The sequence below is a fragment of the Zophobas morio genome, unplaced genomic scaffold (assembly GCF_036711695.1).
Source record: "Zophobas morio isolate AGI-343-1 ecotype UQ-CSIRO unplaced genomic scaffold, CSIRO_AGI_Zmor_V1 ptg000008l, whole genome shotgun sequence".
NCBI lineage: Eukaryota > Metazoa > Arthropoda > Insecta > Coleoptera > Tenebrionidae > Zophobas > Zophobas morio.
The window spans coordinates 13,023,592-13,043,674 of record NW_026972113.1 but is presented as its reverse complement, the minus strand read 5'-3'; the positions used below and the strand labels follow the sequence as shown (position 1 = coordinate 13,043,674).

Sequence of the window (20,083 nt, the reverse complement as noted above, 5' to 3'; positions counted from 1 at the left end):
TTAATCAAATCAACCATAAAGTCAAAGAAAGAGTCATAGAACTGAAAAAAAGATGTCAGAAGTGCGTCACGCACGAACGACACGATTACCGACCCAAAAAGCGCATTTTCCTTGGCACTTTCATCGAAATTACTAGCAATCAAAGCGAAAAAAGTGACAGTTGTTAAATTATATAGACAATAATTAGAGTTTTCACCGATCGGAAATTTAACAGCGATGTGAGAGAAGATTCCGAATTGAATGTCTTCTCTCTGATATATAAGTTGGTTCACTGACCTAATTGTTCAGTTTACTGAGTGTGTTTTGACTGCAGTGGCCGACTTAAGTGTGTCTTCTTCATACATGAGCTTGTAGCAAACTCTTCGATTTTCCGAAATGAAGGTAAGTTGAAAACTGATTTAAGCGCTTTATTGTACAAAAAGAAACACGCTTTTTTAAATTTTAGTCAAAATTGGCGATTTTATTTAATCAAGTGTGGGGTTTTTGGAGATCATTGAAATTTAGTAATTTTGGAAAATAAAAAAATTTTTTTTTTTGCTAATCAGAATATTTGTTTTCTTGACACACGGAATGTAGAGTACAGGTTTTGGCCAAAGTGAGAGTCCGTTGACCCACTATGCACTACATTCGAATATAAAAATAATTGTTAAAAAAATAATAAATTTTACCGGAAGGAAAAACCTGTCGATAGATATTGACCTAGATTTTTTTTCTAATAGATTTCTCCATTTTGCACTAGTAAACCTACACGAGCTTCTAAAACAGTGCTACTTGTAATATCCAGGTCACTGAATACCTGCATGTTGCATACTATAAGATGACCTACAGAGGACTTCCTTGTCCACAAAATGCGTTAATTCCGGCCCTGTTACATTCTGATTAGTCACCACCACAAAACCGAACAACCATTTAGTAAAACATCATCCAAAAACACGCATTATTGGTTGCATAACTCACACCCCAATTTCCAGCTATTAAAAATCAAAACTGCATCTAAGTAGTTGTTTTTTTTTAAGTTAAAACAACTATTTTGAAAATCACAAACCCATACATTAATTTAAGCACACGAATAATTGTTTTTCAGAAATTAGTGTATTGTTGGTTGCATAAATCACACTTTTGTTCCAGCCTTTCGTCTTCGCCCTCCTAGTCGCCCTGCTCCCTCTCGCCCTGTCCGAGTACCCTCGCATGAAATTCCGCAACCCCGCCCACTACCCCAAGCCCCCGCCCTACCAGCAACCCATCAAGAAGTGGCAGCAGCAGCCCCCGCGCCCTGCCCCATCGCGCCAGCGCCCCCCCATCCGCCCCCCGATCCCCGTGCGCATGCCCCCCCACCACAAAATCCAAATGGGGGCGGCGGCCTCCGTCAACCGCCCCGTCGCCGTTCCGGTGCGCAGCTTCTGGAAGAACACCCAAACGACCTTCCGGTCCACCCCCACCGAGCAGTATTTCGTGACTTCCGCCCCCGTTTTACCCAAGAAGACGTTCCAGTCGTCGCCGGCAATTTTAGCCCAAGAGTACGACTTCCAGATCCAGAGTAACAACGTCTTGAATAATATCCAGACGATCAAGCAGATTGGGGAGAAGGGGCCCATACATACTATTCCTGCCCCGAATTTGAGCTTGGCGGATAGGCCAGTGGGGCAGAAGGTGGAGCCAGGGGCGGAGAAAGTAAGTCACTAGATACTAATTCAACTATTTTATAATCTGACACGACTTGTTTAGTTCCAGATGCAGAGATACCCAGAAGTAGCTACCTATGTCCAAATTCAAAAAGCGCATCAGTACCAAGTGACCGAAGCTCCCGATTTTGCTAAGCAGACGGTGTTCAAGACCTACTACGAAACTCACACTCTTCCCAATGACCTTTATCAGTACCATCTGGTTAACCCGTCGACGATTACCCTTCCACTACTCCCGAATTACCTCCAACAAACCCAGCAGAACTATGTGGAGCCTGCACCTGAACAATTCGCCATGGATAAGAGTGGCCACGACGAACCCACACGAAGAGACCCATCGTCTCTGGTCACCGCCACTTATAATCTCGAGCCTGAAGCCTCTGAATCCATCATACAGTCACAGTACGTCCAGAACTACTTCGATACCAGAGATAATGGTAACAGTGTCCCGGATGCTAAACCCAGCGAGAAGAATGTTACTGAGGGTTACTACATCACGTTACCAAATAAAGAGGCCGGGGATGCCTTAGCGAGTTTACAAGCAGCCGGGCAGTTGAATAGTAGTTTACAAAAGAAGAATGAGGTACCTGTTTCGATCTACGTTCCCGAAGACGGAGAAGATATACGGGATGATAGTGGTCAATTGGACGACGGGGAGGAGCTTTACGACGACTACTCCCAAGAGGATTTGATTACAGAGGAGATGAGGAGGGGTGGGGATGAGGCGTTTGGCCATAGAGTGAAGACGAAGTGAGATAACAATATTTATTTATTTATTTATATTATGAGCTCTCATAGAGTGTATTTATGTTGCTATTTAAATAAAAACAACTTAGTTTGAGTGTTTTTTTTATTGTCGTTATGTAGATCTAGGTTAGAACCGAAGATCTAGTGGGTTAACACCAGAGGACATTCTTTTAATTACGAAAATATACAAAATAGACAGAAAATTACACAGGTGGACTAGTACTATCCGGCCTCAACTGACTCGTATGCATGTCGTCGTAAGCTATCGTAAACACGCTCTTCTTCTGTGCTTTTGGAAGCCTGGCCAACGCAATCCCCGAATCTGTATCTTTATCTTCATCAGGTTTCTTCGTTTTGGGATACTGAACCTCGAAACGGTGCTCCGAGTGCTGAAGAAGCGGGTGCTCAGGCCCTGGTACGTTCTTCTTGGGTTCAACTTTCTTCCTAGAGCTAGATTCGGTGTCCTGCAACAACCGACTCGACACTTTCTTCGCACTTTCTTTAACCTCCTTTTCTTTCGACGTTTTCCTAATCTTCCCCTTCGAACTCTTCGTGTCGTCACTCTTACTCCCTTTCGGTTGCTTTTTGTACCACTCCATGTACCTCGAAGTCCGCTTCGATTTCTTCTTCTGGGGTTTGTCTTCACGAAGATCGGTTTGACTCTGCGACGTAACTTCTTTCCGTGGAGTGGGAGACGGTAGTCGAAGATCTGACTCAGAGTGGTACTTGAGTCTACTCGAATCCGTCGTCTTCTCAGATCGCGGACTGATTTCTTCTAAACTATCTTCAGAAAAGTACGCCTCTTTTCGATCTTCGTCGGAGTTGCTGTACTCCAACGACGCCGAAATCTCTCTTAGAACTTCCTTCTTGATGTTTCTGGTGTTAGCGGATGCTTTCTTCTGCCTGAGTTCGCTAGTTTTGGTGTGTCGAACATTAACGCGCTTCGCGCTAGTTTTGGTTGGTTTTTCTTCCACTTCTGATTCTTCCTGGATTGGGGTCTTCAGTTTCCTCAAGTGTGGTCTTCTTCGTCTTGCTCTTGCCCGAATTAGAGCGACTTCGTCGTCGCTCCCGTCACTCGCGTCATTGTCAGAACGGACTTTTCGTCGTAAGAAGAGAGGTTCGGTTTGGGTTTCTTGGTCTTGGTCCGTTTGAGTACCTGCGGGTAGTGACTGCGTCTCCAATCTTAAGTCTCTTTCTCTTTCTTGCAGAATTTGTCTCAAGAGGGCGTTCTGTTGTCTTAAAGACGCCTCCAAGAGTTCGTGCTCTGTCTGCAGACGACTCACCGCATTTGGTAGATTCACGCTTCTGGTTTCTTGTTGCTGATCTATGAATCGTTTCATTAGGATGTCTTTGCCGCTGTCTGTGACGTAGTAGGCGTTGTCGTTTCCTCGCGTGATCAATCTAAGAATATCGGCGTTCCCTTCACGGATGTACAACTGGTCCCTGGATACTTCTCTTTCCAATTTTCTTCTAGCTTCTGTTCTGTCGGAACCTCGTTCTTGCTCGTGTCTGCGCAAAGACTCGGCTTCGTTGTCTACCATGACGTGCTCAGGAGTCCAGGCTTCTCTTCGTCCGAACCATTCAGCCACTTGGACGCTTTTGCTCTCTTTGCCTAGTCCCTCTCCTTGGACTACCTTTTTGATTTCCGCTGACACCACTTTGCGACGTTTGGGGGGGACGTACAAAGGACAACCTTGACAAATACAGCACAAGATCAGAATAAGAGCTAACAAAAGAGCTAGTACTATCAGAAGAATCAAGAGCCACCAGAGGTTGCCCGTGGTTTTAGAAGCTTTCTGGATTTGGGTGGTGTGTTTTTCGTCGAAAACCTGGCGAACTGTGTTGACATCGATGATATCGTCGGAGTAGGTAGCGGTGACCACGACGACGCTTCTGTCGGTGCCAGAGCCACTACCGACTTCTTTGGCTCCGGGTTCGTCCCCCACGTACGGTCTCACTTCCTCAATGGTGATCCTAGCACCCGTCAACACACTCAATTGTTTTCTTAAAGCGTCCAAGTCTGGGTGCTTTCCGGGAACTATGAAGACCATCCGTCTGGATTGACCATCAGGGGGGTAGATGCGAATTTCGCACTCAGTTGATAATCGAGGTACTCCCAAGTCCCACGCTCTGGCAACAGTACTAACAACCCGGTTCTTAGACCAAGTTCGGGTCACCACTAATTCGCCGCTTCTTTCGTCTAGTCGTACCCCGTCCAAGTCCTTGATAAGTTCGTACCGAACTTCGTTGTTCGGGGACGAAATATCCTTGTCAATCGCTTTGACGAAAGCTCGAGTAGTGAAGGCACTCTTATCTTGGTTCAGAATAAACTCGTAGACGTTTTTCTCAAATTGGGGTTTTTCATCGTTTAGGTCGATCAGAGTGACCGTGACGATGGTACTGCTGGTGGTACCACGACCATCTTCGTCGGCCGCTTCAGCCGTGAAAGTAATCACTGGGGTGGCTTCAGCGTCCAGACCCAGTGGGTTTAGTACGGTGATAACCCCACTCGACGGGTCCAAGTCGAAGAAGGTACTACCCGTACCCGACAGACGGGTGTAGCGAATTTTGTTCCCTGGGGGTCTATCAACATCTGTAGCCTCCACCCTAACCACGACCGTTCCAGCCACCGCGTTCTCCGGAATTGACGCTCTGTACTCTGTCTGGGTAAAAACAGGCCCGTTGTCGTTAACGTCATTGAGTAGTACTTCCAATCGAGCTCGCGTAGTGAAATTGCCCCCGATTTCTTTAGCCACGATGTAACACTGAACCGAGTGCCACTTTTCGTAGTCGAGGAGAGTCGGATCCCGTACTTTAATTTCAAACTTCCCGTCGTTTTCCACTACTGTGGGTACCACGTCGAAGGTACCATTGTTGCCACTCAGACTCAACGACACGTGGTTACCTTGAGCCACGATTTCGCTCTGAGGCAAGTCCAAGACGGTACCAGGTGGAGAGTTTTCGTCTAGAAGGGTACTATATTCCGTGGCGCCAAAAATCGGGCTACCTATCATACTAATTTAGTAAAAAAAAAAAGTAAAGTTAGATGATACGGACCTGTGCGAACTCCTGGGGGTATCAAAGCTAGAGTGACCGTGGAGGCCTGCGCCGGTGGTTCGTTCGGGTTAGTCCGCACCTCTTCGGCTATCACCGTCAACAAGAACGGCTGCCCGCTGTGTGAAATTGAGGTTATGTCGCTTAAAGGTCGCACCAGTCGGAGCTCGCCCGTCTGCTCCGAGATGTTGAAGAAGGGGGTGAACGGATTGCCTTCTGGTACTAGTCCGTACCTGATGTCGCGCGGGTTTCCCCGGTCACCGTCTTCGGCGTGCACGCGCAGCACCGGGTCACCTGGTAACAAGGCGGGGCTTAGAGTGGTCGTGGGTGGAGCCAGAGTGAAGACTGGGGGCGTGTCTTGTACGTCGATAACAGCGACGAGGAAGGGCCACGACGCGATATTTCGCGTGTCCTCAGACGAAATTGTCCATGGGTCCTACGAACAATCAAGTCACCTAGAGTACTACCATCAAACAGCCCCGTAGCTAGAAAACTTATTCAGGGGGGGCAAGTTTGTCGACAGAGGGGGCTTCATGTAAATATTTATATTTTAATAATACACTCAGATAACTACTTTATTTTTTTTGAGTTTTTATATTTGAAAGAACATTAAAATAATTGGAAACGCCGATTTTTTACGCTAAATTTTCGTAAAAACCTGTCGAAGTCCAAAAAATTAGTACGGTACTTGGTTAAAATGCTGGTTAAAACAGAGAATGTAGATTCACAAACAGCTGTCATATAGGTAACATCCAATTTGTTTGAGTTTATTTTTTTGCATGTTTAGTACATATTTTAAAAATCCGACTTCGAAACCAAATATTTCGAAAATTTTGGTACGAACCATGAACTCGTCATGTTTTTTTAAACTCGTCGAAATGTGCATTTCAGAATTTTTTGTCAACTTTAACAAAAGCTCAATTTTTGGAAACCCATATAAAATTTTTGACTTTTCCCAAGCATTTTCGAAAATTACCAAAAGAATTCCTTTGTTCATCTCGATTTCTTCCAAAAATCGTTTTGGATTCAATTTTTTTGAAAATTCTTACATTTTTTGCAGAATCGACGGAAGAAAAATGGCAATTTTTGAGAACCTGTATCAAATTTTTGACTTTTTTCAAGCACGTTCGAAATTACCAAAAGGGATTCTTTTATTGATTTCGATCTCCAGATGTTGTTTTTTCGAAAATTCGTACAATTTTTCCATAATCGCCAAAAGAAATATGGTAATTTTTGAGAAATTTTGAAAATTCCAGCTCGAAACCGAGTATTTCGAAAATTTTGATCCGGAACCTTGAACCTGTCATGTTTTTTTAAGCTCGTCGAAATCAATATTTCAGAATTTTTTGTGAACTTTTACGAAAGTTCAATTTTTGAAAACCCATATAAAATTTTTGGCTTTTCCCAAGCATTTTCGAAAATTACCAAAAGAGATTCCTTTGTTCATCTCGATTTCCAGAAATCGTTTTGGATTCAATTTTTTTTAAAATTCTAATTTTTTTTCAGAATCGACGGGAGAAATATGGCAATTTTTGAGAACCTGTGTCAAATTTTTGACTTTTTTTCAAGCACGTTCGAGATTACCAAAAGGGATTCCTTTATTGATTTCGATCTCCAGATGTTGTTTTTGGTTATTTTTTCGAAAATTCGTACAATTTTGTCACAATCGCCAAAAGAAATATGGTAATTTTTGAGAAATTTTGAAAATTCGAGCTCGAAACCGAGTATTTCGAAAATTTTGATCCGGAGCCATGAACCTGTCATGTTTTTTTAAGCTCGTCCAAATCTATATTTCAGAATTTTTTGTCAACTTTTACGAAAGTTCAATTTTTGAAAACCCATATAAAATTTTTGACTTTTCCCAAGCATTTTTAAAAATTATCAAAAGAGACTCCTTTGTTCATCTCGATTTCCAAAAATCGTTTTGGATTCAATTTTTTTGAAAATTCTTACAATTTTTCCAGAATCGACGGAAGAAATATGGCAATTTTTGAGAACCTGTATCAAATTTTTGACTTTACGGGCTCGGAAAGTGCAACGAAACCATCAAATTTTAGCTAGAAACTGTATTTTTGTCGAATTTTATTGAATTTGAACTATATTTCAACGTTTTTTGATGGTTCTGAGCCACCAAACACACTTAAAGCATGCAGAATCGACTCAGAATAGGAAAAGGAGACGTTTAGGTCAATTTTATGCATTCTGGCGTTCGTAGATACAAGAAAACTGTTAAAATTCTTCAGAAACGTCACTTTTGAAGTGTTTTCTTGTACTTTTAAGCCACTCAGATAAGGGATTCCTTTATTGATTTCGATCTCCAGATGTTGTTTTTGGTTTTATTTGGTTGAAAATTCGTAAAATTTTTCAGCAATCGCCAAACGAAATGTAATTTTTGAACTTTGAAACCGAATGTTTCGAAAATCTTGATCTGGGACCATCTACACCTTGTGTTTTTTGACTGAGCTCGTCGAGATCAACATTTCAGATTTTTTTGTGGATTTTTAGTCAACTTCAACAAAAGCTAAATTTTTGAAAATCCATAAAATGTTTTTGACTTTTCCCAACCGTTTTCGAAAATTAGCAAAAGGGATCTCTTTATCGATTTCGATCTCCAAATGTTGTTTTTGGTTTTATTTTCTCGAAAATTTGTACAATTTTTCCAAAGCCGCCAAAAGAAATGTAATTTTTGAGAAATTTTGAAATGTCGACTTTGAAACCGAATTTTTCGAAAATCTTGGTCTGGGACCATCAAGACCTTATGTTTTTGGATTAAGCTCATCGAGATCTACATCTCGGAATTTTTTGTTGATTTTTTGTTAATTTCAACAAAAGCTCAATTTATGAAAATCCATATACATTTTTTGACTTTTCCCAAGCATCTTCGAAAATTAGCAAAAGGGATCTCTTTATTGATTTCGATCTACAGATGTTATTTTTGGTTTTATTTTTTTGATATTTCGTCGAATTTTTCCACAATCGCATAAAGAAATAACTTTTTTTTAAGTCACTTTTGAGATTTTTTAGAAATTTTAGGTAGAACCCAATATTTCGTAAATTTTGCTCCGGGAGCATGAACATGTTTTTCGATTAAGCTCATCGAGATCTATATTTCAGAATTTTTTGTCAACTCTAACAAAAGCTCAATTTTTGAAAACTAAATAAATTTTGACTTTTCTTAGCATTTCCAAAAATTACCGAAAGTCATTCTTTTATTTATTTCAATCTTCAGATGTTGTTTTTGGTTTTATTTGATCGAAAATTTGTAAAATTTTTCTAGAATCGTCAAAAGAAATAGGAGTATAATTTTTGAGAAATTTTAAAAATTCGACTTGGAAACCGAATAGCAGCAAGACCTTATGTTTTTTGACTAAACTCGTCGAGATCTACATCTCAGAATTTTTTGTAGATTTTCAGCCAATTTCAACAAAAGCTCAATTTTTGAAAATCTATAAAAAAAAATTGACTTTTCCCACGCATTTTCTAAAACTAGCAGAAGGGATCTTTTTATTGATTTCGATCTCCAAATGTTTTTTTTTTGGTTTTATTTTTTCGAAAATTCGTACAATTTTTCCAGAGCCGCCAAAAGAAATGTAATTTTTCAGAAATCTTGAAATGTCGACTTTGGAACCGAATTTTTGAAAAATCTTGGTCTGGGACCATCAAGACCTTATGTTTTTTGATTAAGCTCATCGAGATCTACATCTCAGAATTTTTTGTCGATTTTTTCAATAAAAGCTCAATTTTTAGAAAATCCATATAATATTTTTGACTTTTCTCAAGTACCTACATAGTAGGCTATGGAATAAAATGTGACATGTTCATTTTTTTATACGGTCAACATCAACGGTAAGGTGATATTGCCAAATAATATACCCTGTACGAAAATAAAGGTGGGGCGGGTGGGGCCAGTTAATATGCTTCGGCAATCGGCATTATATTGAAATTTTATTACTAATTTGAAATTTATAATGTATAAGTTTTCCAGGGGGGGCAACCACAACTGCTAGGGGGGGCTCAGCCCCCTCTTGCCCCCCCGTAGCTACGGGGCTGCCATCAAATCACTTACGTTGGCCAAGATGGTTAGATGGTGTACGGTGGTCGTTTCGTAGTCCAGCGTCCCTAAAAGTACCACGGTGGCTTGGGCGTCTCTACTGTTGATTAGTTTCTGGTGGAGCCCGAATTGTGTTCCCCCCCAGAGCTCCATCACCACGCCGTCTCTCTTGTCGGGGTGACCCTTCGCCGTGATGCTCCCCAACTCCGTGTTTCGGCGCGCATCTTCAGACACCATCAGGAGCGTGGGGGCTCCAGGAAAAATGTCGCTAATGGGAGTAGTGGCGTTGGTGGCTCTGAACGAACAATTAAGTCTGGCTGAGTCGCCCCTCTGGTTCTGGACTGCCACGGTGAAGTCGTAGAAGCGTCCAGGTTCCAACTTCTTCCGTAGTACCACGTTTGCGTGACAAATGGAGTTCAAGTGGGTGCAGTTCAGGCTGTCGAGGGAGACGGTACGTGGGTCGTTCTCCATGGTGAAGACCAGCGGGTACTCGATGGTGGGGTCGTAGGCGCGGAGGCGGTAGATAACGGAGTTGAGGGCGGCATCGGCGGGGATGAGGACTTGCTGGAGGAGGGCGCTTCGGTCGAATTCGGGGAGGGAAAGGGTGGCGGTGAGGAGGGACAGCCATAGGAGGGCGTGGGGAGGATGCATTGGCGAATCACCTGCAACTTATAAAAAATAGAATCATTGCGAACCATTGAAGTATGAAAAATAGATGAAAGTGATTTTTTGTGACTGATTGAATCCGCTTTCACTGTCAAGGTCTTATTGCTTCGACACAACGTTATTATTTATTTATTAATCGTTTTTATTCTCGTTCGGTTTAAATATTCATAGGCCAGAATTAATATGCTAATTTAAATAGCTTCAACACGTGATAAGAATTTTTCTTCGCGTGTTATTTTTTGAACACTTGCTATTTATTATTGGATATGCAAAACTCTGGCCTAGTTTTCCTAATGTATGCAAGCTTGTGGAAAATATAGACTGGGAAGACGGACAATACACAAATAAACAAATTCAACCAGACGACCATGTTTATAATTCATTAGTATTATCGAGAATGGCTACTGCCAATCAATACTTTAATAATTCGAAATCAATTATTGTATGTAGATGAGCACGTGTGGGGGCATTTGTGGAAATATGTGACAGCTCATTGTTTTTTTATGCTTCCAAGAAATACGGTGTGCATTCAATGCAAGAAAAACATTTTTTTTTATAATTGTATGTTGCAGATGTGCAACTAAATTTCGCCAAAGCAATTTTAGCACTGACTTTGATTTTTTGTTTACTTATTTATTTGTCGCCTACCTTTTTAAAATATTCCAGCTAGCAAAAATTCATATCACAAAACTACACCACCTCACTTCACACAGCCTTAAATAGAATCACAGCATTTCGTCGAGCGCGTTTCTTAAAGTAGGGTAGTTCGCCCTTACTTTCGTGACGCCAGTTAATGTATGGGTATGGTAATAAAGGTATTGGTCACTCTGGTCATAGCCGGTCGCCTGGAGACCCCTACACATACAACAGAGATCGATTCCGTGCTGGACTACTTCTTGAGAACACTGTTCCGCTAATAAATGCACGGAAAGATAAAATCTCGGAATAGTAAATTGGCGCCATCATTTTTTGAAGATTTCACGCGAGGATGTTTGACGGTCGAAATTGTAGGTTTTTCTAAGTCCGTGAGGGAAGAAGAGGGGAATCGGTGCGAAAAGTGGCAAGCGTGACGGTTTTGGCAGTCGTGGTGCGAAATATAGGGGAAAAAACAGAGAGTGGTTTTATTAATTTAAATAGCAGCGCGTCCGATATGTTATTGCGTGCTTTGTTAAACATAACTCGAATTAGCTGGAACAAGTTGGCACGTTATCATCATAATGAGATTTTTTTGTAACGAATGAAGTCATAATTTTTGCGCTAATAATAGCTGCGATAAGAAGTAATTCACGAAGTACTGTATATTTTTATAAATTCGTTCATGTGTTTTACTTTTATTACTTCGGATTAATAATAAATCTCTAGATTAAAAAAAAAACACGTTTAGAATGCGAGCGCAGAGAGTACGTTAATATTTACACACATTTTCAAGTCAGGTCAGGTCAATCAAGGTTCTGTTATCGCAATGGAACATCGTAAACGAAGAGTCCGTGTATTCTGTTACCGCTTTTAAGCAAGAATATCTGACCAAATACCGTGATTTAATAATTCAAGAAACATCGTTAGAGTTCCACATTAGAGATGTAATCAACAGATTTGTTCGAACTGGCATTGTCAACAAAGGAAAATCTCCTGGAAGACCTTCAGCATCAGAGGAGTTCCTGTTGTAACATAAAATTGAACAATAGATATTTAATATTTAAATTAATGTATTAGTTTTATTTTTGAATAAGATATGAAGCACTTAGGCAACCAGTTGTACAGATGCGTGTGGTATTTGTCGTGTGCTTTGGGTATTTAGTAAAGTCCACAACTGAGGGGCGGCACGTTTTTATAACTTACTTCGACCCTATCATCATTTATAGAAATTCCGTATAACAGACGCATAAAAAACTATATGTGTAAATATTAAATAAGAGCATCAAATAAACAAAAATTGGTCGAATGTTATTTCAACAGAACCTCCCGCGCCCCGGAAGTGCAGCCAAATAAATCCCGCAGCTTACTTGACTTGTAATTTTTTTTAATTTTTTTGTTCCTTCATTTTTTCGATTTGCATTTTTTCTAGTTTTCAAGTTTAAATTTTTCAATTTTTCAACTTTTCAATTCAATTTCTAGATTTTGCAATTTTCCGATTTGAGTTTCTCGAGTTTTCAGTTTTAAATTTTTCCATGTGCAATTTTTCGTTTTTTATTTTCTTTATTTTTACAATTTTTCAGTATTCCGATTTTGTAATTTTTTGTTTTTTCAATTTCAATTTTTTCAATTTGTCGGTTTGCAATTTTTCAAGTTTTTCTTCTTTCTTCCATTTAACTATATGTAATTCATTAAATTTTTAGATTTTGCACTTTTTTGATTTGAAATATCACGAGTTTTCAATTTTTAATTTTCAATTTTTTATTATATCTCTCGTATAAAAAAAAGATTAAGCCCCACCCACCCACCTTCATCTCATTCTCAGTTTTTCATTCCTAATAAGACGGGGGGCGGAGGAGAATATTTCTCTAAAAAATTCTATCCTTTTAAAAACATATTTCATATGATAATTTCTTGTAGAGAAATGAGAATTTTGCAGCCAAACTCCGCCCTTCAGCCCAACAATGGATAAAGCATTCATGACAATTGAGAATGGGCGGGTGGGCGGGGCTTATATTTTGTCCCTTTTTTCTTGATATACGAAGTCTTCTTGCCCCAACAAAAAACTGAAACCATGTTTAACTTTCCTGATATTTAAAAAAAAAATAAATTAAGCCCCACCTATCCGCCCCGATCTCAGTTGTGATGAGTGTTTCTTCATTCGTAATCAGACGAGGGGCGGAGTTTAATTGTAACATCAATATTTCTCTAGAAAATTCAACCCTTCTAAAAACATATTTCATATGATAATTTCTTGTAGAGAAATGAGGATTTTGCAGCCAAACTCCGCCCTTCAGCTCAAGATGAATAAAGCATTGGTCACAATCGAGACGGGTTGGGTGGGCGGGGTTTATATTTTGTCCACTTTTTCTTAATATACGAAGTCTTCTTTTCCCAACAAGAAACTGAAAATATGTTTAACTTTCCTGTTGTTGACAGAAAACTCTATACCGGGTCCATTTTTCGAAAAATCTGGATTTATTTACCTTGGACCAATTTTTTGAAATCACAATTTCAATTTTTTTCAATTTTGTAAATTTTTGATGTTAGAATTTTTAATTTTGTCATTTTTAAATTTTACGATTTGGCAAATTTTTCACTTTTTCGATTCGAAGAGTTAAAAAACCGAAAAACTGAAAAATCTGAAAAAAATTGAAAAATCGAAAAACCCAAAAACAAGACATTCCAAAATTGAAAAATTGGAACTTCGAAAAAATGAATCATGTTAAATTCTTCTTGGAAACTGTAAGCTTGATTTTCCAAAGGTCCTAACTACTTTATGTCAAGATCAATTTTTACAATTGCTCAACTTTTAATTTTGGAATTTTTTGATTTATTTAGTTTTCAATTTTCTAATTCACATTTTCCCGTCTTTTGCATTTTTCGGTTTTTCAATTTTTCAATTTTTCGATATTACATGAAAAAAATGTAGCAAAATCAAATCTTATATTATGATTTTTCAAAAAATCTGGATTTACCACTGACCATTTTTTTGATATCACAATTTTTCGTTTTTCATTTTCTTTGTGTTTTCAGTATTCCATTTTTTATTTCAGCTTTCTAATTTTTCCGGTTTTCAACTTTATTTTTTTCAATTGATCAATTTCTCGACTCAAAAATTCTTCAAATTTTCGATTTTTCAGCTTTACGGTTGGAAGTTTTTCAATTTTACAATTTTTCGATTTCATAATTTCAATTTTTCGACTCCCAAACTCTTCAATTTTTCTATTTGAAGTTTTTCAATTTTGGAATTTTTTGATGTCACAATTTTTTCATTTTTAGATTTTTTTACCAAAAAGTAGAATTAGCTAAATCAAATCTCATATTTTTTCGAAAAATGTGGATTTATTTATCTTCAACAAATTTTTTGATACCACAATTTTTAATTTTTTTTGTGTTTTTTTTTTATTCTTCTATGTTTCGGTTTCACAATTTTGGTTTTTCAACTTTAATTTTTCGATTTTTTTAATTTTTAGACTTGCAAATTCTTCAAATTTGTGTTTCATTTTTCGATTTTTCAATTTTTTGCTTTCCTCAATTTTTCAAGTTATTGATTTTTATTTATCATTTCTTTTATTTTATTAATGTTTTTTCGATTTGATGAATTTTCAAATCCTCTTCTTGCTTTCCGATTTTTAGATTTTTCAACGTTTTTTCGATTCGAAAATTTGAAAAATTGAAAAATTAAAAAATCCGAAAAAATTGTAAAAGAAACGAGAAATTGTCATAGTAAATCGAAGAACTGAAGAAGCGAAAATTTGAAACAGTGAAAACCCAAAAACGGGAAACTTGAAAATGGATAAAAATTAATGAATGGCATTAAATTTTTCTTGGAAATTGTCAATGTCAAGATTTGAAGTTTTCTTTAGGTTTTTGAATTTTTCGGTTTTTCAATTTTACCATTTGGCACTTTTTGGATTTCTTATTGATCCTATTTTTCAATGTTTCCTTTTTGGATTTTCTAATGTTACAATTTTTCCATTTTTAATTTTTCAGTTGTTTTACTTTTAATTTCTTTTTTTTATGGTTCAATATTACGGGTTTTTCGATCTTCCAATTTTTCAGTATTTCGAATTTTCAATTGTACAATTTTTTGATTGTACCATTTTTGCTGTTTCGATAACTTTTGATTTTTTAATTTTTTTCAAATCTTTGGATTTTTTTAATTTCACGATTTTTCAACTTCCAACTTTGTGATATTTTAGTTTTCAGGTTTCCCATTTTTGCATTTTTTCTATTTTTTATTCGAAAAGTTGAAACACTGAAAAATCGAAAAATTAAAAATTGAAAAATATCAGAAACAATTGAAAAAGTGGAAAACATAAATTAAGCCCCACCCATCCGCCCCGCCTTCAATTGTGATGACTTTTTCATTCGTAATCAGACGAGGGGCGGAGTTTAATTAGAACATCAATATTTCTCTAAAAACTTCTACTCTTTTAAAAACATATTTCATATGATCATTTGTTGTAGAGAAATGAGGATTTTGCAGCTAAACTCCGCCCTTCAGCTCACGATGAATAAAGCATTAATCACAATTGAGAAGGGGTGGGTGGGCGGGGCTTATATTTGGTCCCTTTTTTCTTAATATACGAAATCTTCTTTTCCCAACAAGAAACTGAAAATATGTTTAACTTTCCTGTTGTTGAAAGAAAACTTGATATATTAAAATAAAAACATAACTTAAGCCCCACCCACCCGCCCCGATTTCAATTGTGATGAGTTTTTCATTCGTAATCAGACGAGGGTCGGAGTTTAATTGTATCATCAATATTTCTCTAAAAAATTCTACCCTTCTAAAAACATATTTCATATGATAATTTCTTGTAGAGAAATGAGAATTTTGCAGCTAAACTCTGCCCTTCAGCTCAACAATGGATAAAGCATTTATGACAATTGAGAATGGGTGGGTGGGAGGGGCTTATATTTTGTCCAGTTTTTCTTAATATACGAAGTCTTCTTTTCCAACAAGAAACTGAAAACATGTTTAACTTTCCTGTTGTTGAAGGAAAACTCTATATATTAAAAAAAAAAAACATAAATTAAGCCCCACCCACCCGCCCCGATCTCAATTGTGACGAGTTTTTCATTCGTAATCAGACGAGGGGCGGAGTTTAATTATAACATCAATATTTCTCTAAAAAATTCTACCCTTCTAATCACATATTTCATATGATAATTTCTTGTAGAGAAATGAGGATTTTGCAGCTAAACCCCGCCCTTCAGCTCACTATGAATAAAGCATTCATCACAATTGAGAAAGGGTGGGTGGGCGGGGCTTATATTTTGTCCATTTTTTCTTAATATACGAAGTCTTCTTTTCCCAACAAGAAACTGAAAACATGTTTAACTTTCCTGTTGTTGAAAGAAAACTCTATATCGGGTGTCTGTAAAATGGCGGATTAACTCTCCGCTACGCTCTTAACTGATGAGTCTGGGAAAAATAGTAAAAAAAAAATCTTGCTAGTAAAAGAAAATGAAATTTGGTTGATTTTGTGCCCTCAACGCAAAGAAGAGGACTGATTGATTAATTCATATTTGTTTTTCCCAAAGACATTCATAAATTTGAAGAAATTCGGCAAAAATGTAAGATGACGGATAAATGTTGACTAACGGTTTACCTTGTTTCAAAGAATCTTAAAATATTTGCTCGATTTTACAGCATTCGGTTTTTGTTATTTCAAAGTTAAATTGTAAAAAATGGATATACAATGTTGATTTTTTTTGCAAAAATCTGGATGCCAATGGTGAACGCTCAACACGGATTCTAAATTACACATTTATGGAGTATGTAGTTCTATAAAATTTAAGAAACATTAGTTATACAAAACTATAAAATGACGTCATCATTTTTTAGGAGGACATAACCGAAAATATTTTGATTAAGGATTCACCATGCTTGCGGTAATCTTAAAAAAGTTGTAATTTTTTAAAACAGTCAAACATGTTGTCAGTTTCTTGTTGGGAAAAGAAAACTTCGTATACTAAGAAAAAAAATGGACAAAATATAAGCCCCGCCCACCCACCCCTTCTCACTTGTGATGAATGTTCTATCTCTAGAATTAAAAAAAATACATTTTTTGGGTCATTTTCGGATTACTAAACAAGTAAAGTGTTACGGAAAACTACGACAAATTGAATTGTTCTGGAAACTCATCATCAATCTAACAACGTATTCGATCGATATTTTTTATTTCACATACATTTTTAACAACCTGTCATGTTTTGTTCGAAGAATATTTACTGACCTACAATAAAAAATAATAAACACACGACGAAAAAATTTCATGTTTCTAATCAAAAATACGTCTGACCGTCACCTTTTCCACTTGACTGAATTAAAATAATTTGGAGATAAAACTGATAAAGATTGTAAAGTGGAACAATCAATAACGTATTTATACCATTTAAAGTGGAAAGTTCATTGTTCCAGATCTTGGTTTTCCCACCCATAAATAATAAATTCATCCTGTAACTTCCTCAATTTAATAATTAACCACTCGTCCAACAAGTATCTAGACCACGATCTATAAATATTCCCCCGTAATTAGTGGAAAATCAAACCCAATTTTATAGAAAAGTAGGAAAGATTTATTACAACTTAATAAATAGATAACAGTCAACGAAACAACAACAAATGTAACAAAGATACTCAATTATGCTGATCACTGGTACTCCCCGGGCGCCACGAAGCCCCACTTGTAGCCGCCGCCGCCGCCGCCCCCACCCAGCGAACTGCCCCCGTCGCTGGCACTGAGAATATCAGAGTAGTGGGGGCTTCCGAACGTGATCAAGCCAGCGCCGCCACCTCCGCCGCCGCCGTAGGAATCCCCGTCGGCTACTTTATGAGCGACGCCGCTGTGCCCTTCGTACTTAGCCGAAGCGACGAAGGTGCCGCCGAAGGTTCCCGTGTGGCCGCCGCCCGCTATATACCAAAAACAAAAAATAAATAAGGTCACTCTAAATAACGAAGTTTTGATGTTTACCGTGATTGGTCAGATCAAAACTGGCGCTATGGCCATCTCCTCCCGTCCCTACGATGCTCACTCCGTGGTGGTAGTCGCCACCGTTGCCGCCTCCAGACGAGCCCCCGTGGTCACCCCCCACTTCGTAGCTGCTGGGGCCGCTGTAGCTTCCACCGCCGCCACCTCCCCCTCCGCCCCCGAGACTAATAATCTCGCCGTGGCCGCCCCCACCCCCTCCCCCTAGACTTATCTCGGCGTGGCCGCCGCCGATGGAGCCTCCGAGGCCGCCTCCGTAGCCGCCGCCGTAGCCACCACCGCCGAACCCGCCCAAGTCGTGGCCGATGTCGCCGCCGCCGCCGCCGCCGCCGTATCCACCGCCGTCGCTATATACTGAAAAAAAAAACGATTTTACTTTCACGGAAAGTGAACTTGAACTTTCGCTCGTGAGTGTTAATTGGTGATTTGGTGAAAGGATTTGTGTGTTGTGAACATGGTTGTGTTCTAACCTCACTTTGAGGTTTTTTTTTTAGTCTACTTACTGCCAGCTAGTGTGGATGTGGCGAGGGCCAGGGTTGTAGCGATCACAAACATCTAAATAATAAACAGTTTTTTATTAATAATAATAATTATTATAATAATAGAGTTTCAAAATATGTTATGACCTTAAAGTAATTTCAAATTCGTGCTGGATTTTTTTAGTCGTGATGCAAGGTCATGGTAATGACATTTGATTGTCATTTTTGACACATCTGGACTAAGGCCGCTTCACACAGCCGAATTTTTTGTACTCACCGAATACATTGTTGCACACGGCTTGAGAACAATACGAAACACAGTTGAAAGTGAACTGTTAGCTTAAACTGGAAATGGGATGGTTTTATACTTCGCTCCACCACCATGGAATGGACTGTAGAAAGTCTTTCGTCTTTCTCTATGTATGTGTGCGATGAGAGGAATCTTATTAACAAAATACGGTCTACTTTCCGTTTCTTGAACCAATTAGATTTTTTTTTTTTATATACAATCACATCCACAGATCTGGTACTTTCGTCAAAAAATGACACGAGACAATTTCTCCTGGGAGGAGCGTAAATTAATAAGCACTTTCGATGGGTTTTGGTAGGACAATGAAAAATAGAACGAAAAAATTGTTTATTTGTATTTAGTATCAAAGTCGGAACTAATTTCAGACACAATTTATTGCCAAACTCAACAATAACATCTAATAAAAAAATTGATTTTTACTTCCTGAGCGTAAGCTAAGAAAGTATTGTAATCGAGTCCATTAGACGACTGGCTATTTTTATATTTTCTCGACGTTTCATGACCCGTACGAGAAAATAGGTCCTGGGTTTCCGTCTGTCTGTCTGTCTGTCTGTCTGTCTGTCTGCCGTCTGTCCAAATGTTTTCAGTTTGATAAAATAAGACAGTTTTTTACAGACTTACTGTTTAAGACAGTGGTTAATGAGTCCGTGTTTAGTTTTTACTCTAGACATCTAGATTTTTGGGAAAAAAATCAAAATTGTGAAACATTTTGTCATTTTTTAAGTTTGAAACTGTAAAACTCGAACGCTTTGAAATTTTGTAATGTAATCATTTTAAAGTTAAAAAATTATTTATACAGAGTGATTCAAATTCATAAAAAATAAAATGCGCAAAATCAAATATTATGCTTTTTCGAAAAATTTGGATTTACTTACCTTTGACCAATTTTTTGTTGTGACAATTTTTGTTTTATTCGTTTTTTGTATTTTTTCAATATTCTTCAATTTTTCGATGTTGAATCTTTTAATTTTTCCATTTTTTTTTGACAAAAATAAAATTCTCAAAATCAACCCTTATCCTTTTTGAAAAATCTGGATTTGATATTGGACTAATTTTTTGATATGACAATTTTTCGTTTTTCCATTTTATTCCATTTTTTAATTTTTACATTTTTCCGTGTTTCGGTTTCATAATAATTTTTCGTTTTTCCAACTTTAATTGTTTGAATTTTTCAATTTCTCGATTTCCAAATTTCTCAATTTTTCATTTCTTGAATTTTGCGTTTCTTAGAGTGTTCAATTTTGCAATTTTTCGATGTCACAGTTGTTGATTTTTCGATTTTTTTGTCATAAAAAATAAAATTCGCAAAATCAACTGCTATCATTTTTTGAAAAATCTGGATTTATTTACCTTGGACCAATTTTTTGATATCACAATTTTTTATTTTTTATTTTTTTTTATTTTTTCAATATTCGATTTTTCTGTTTCGGATTAATAATTTTTCGTTTATTCAACTTTAA

The 20,083-nt window shown here is 37.7% G+C and overlaps 3 protein-coding genes across 3 annotated transcripts; 1 reads left to right on the top strand and 2 right to left on the bottom strand.

Moving 5' to 3' along the window:
• Positions 1-270: 270 nt before the first annotated feature.
• LOC135125394 (uncharacterized) lies at positions 271-2,523 on the top strand. Its single transcript, XM_064050963.1, has 3 exons — positions 271-381; positions 1,129-1,671; positions 1,726-2,523. Exons 1-3 carry the CDS (start codon positions 376-378, stop codon positions 2,434-2,436), a joined length of 1,260 nt encoding a protein of 419 aa, XP_063907033.1. The 5' UTR covers positions 271-375; the 3' UTR covers positions 2,437-2,523.
• Positions 2,524-10,943, bottom strand: Cad86c (Cadherin 86C). Its single transcript, XM_064050962.1, has 4 exons — positions 10,849-10,943; positions 9,550-10,196; positions 5,487-5,919; positions 2,524-5,436 (listed from the first exon to the last, which is right to left on the bottom strand). The coding sequence occupies exons 2-4, from the start codon at positions 10,183-10,185 to the stop codon at positions 2,633-2,635; spliced, it is 3,873 nt and encodes a 1,290-aa protein (XP_063907032.1). The 5' UTR covers positions 10,186-10,196; positions 10,849-10,943; the 3' UTR covers positions 2,524-2,632.
• Positions 10,944-17,401: 6,458 nt separating this feature from the next.
• On the bottom strand, positions 17,402-18,698 carry LOC135124882 (keratin, type I cytoskeletal 9-like). The gene is made up of 4 exons (XM_064050104.1): positions 18,591-18,698; positions 18,338-18,389; positions 17,820-18,188; positions 17,402-17,758 (listed from the first exon to the last, which is right to left on the bottom strand). The coding sequence occupies exons 1-4, from the start codon at positions 18,597-18,599 to the stop codon at positions 17,499-17,501; spliced, it is 690 nt and encodes a 229-aa protein (XP_063906174.1). The 5' UTR covers positions 18,600-18,698; the 3' UTR covers positions 17,402-17,498.
• Between the last annotated feature and the right edge of the window lie 1,385 nt (positions 18,699-20,083).

Excerpts from the sequence above, each read along its gene's own strand:
- LOC135125394 (XM_064050963.1), top strand. Across the intron at positions 1,672-1,725 it reads TGGAGCCAGGGGCGGAGAAA|TTCCAGATGCAGAGATACCC; the intron begins GTAAGTCACTAG and ends CGACTTGTTTAG.
- Cad86c (XM_064050962.1), bottom strand. The coding sequence starts at position 10,185 with ATGCATCCTCCCCACGCCCTCCTATGGCTGTCCCTCCTCACCGCCACC. Across the intron at positions 5,920-9,549 it reads ATCTAACCATCTTGGCCAAC|GACCCATGGACAATTTCGTC; the intron begins GTAAGTGATTTG and ends GATTGTTCGTAG. Across the intron at positions 5,437-5,486 it reads ACCCCCAGGAGTTCGCACAG|GTAGCCCGATTTTTGGCGCC; the intron begins GTCCGTATCATC and ends TTAGTATGATAG.
- LOC135124882 (XM_064050104.1), bottom strand. Across the intron at positions 18,189-18,337 it reads CACATCCACACTAGCTGGCA|TATATAGCGACGGCGGTGGA; the intron begins GTAAGTAGACTA and ends TTTTTTTTTCAG. Across the intron at positions 17,759-17,819 it reads TTTTGATCTGACCAATCACG|CGGGCGGCGGCCACACGGGA; the intron begins GTAAACATCAAA and ends TTTGGTATATAG.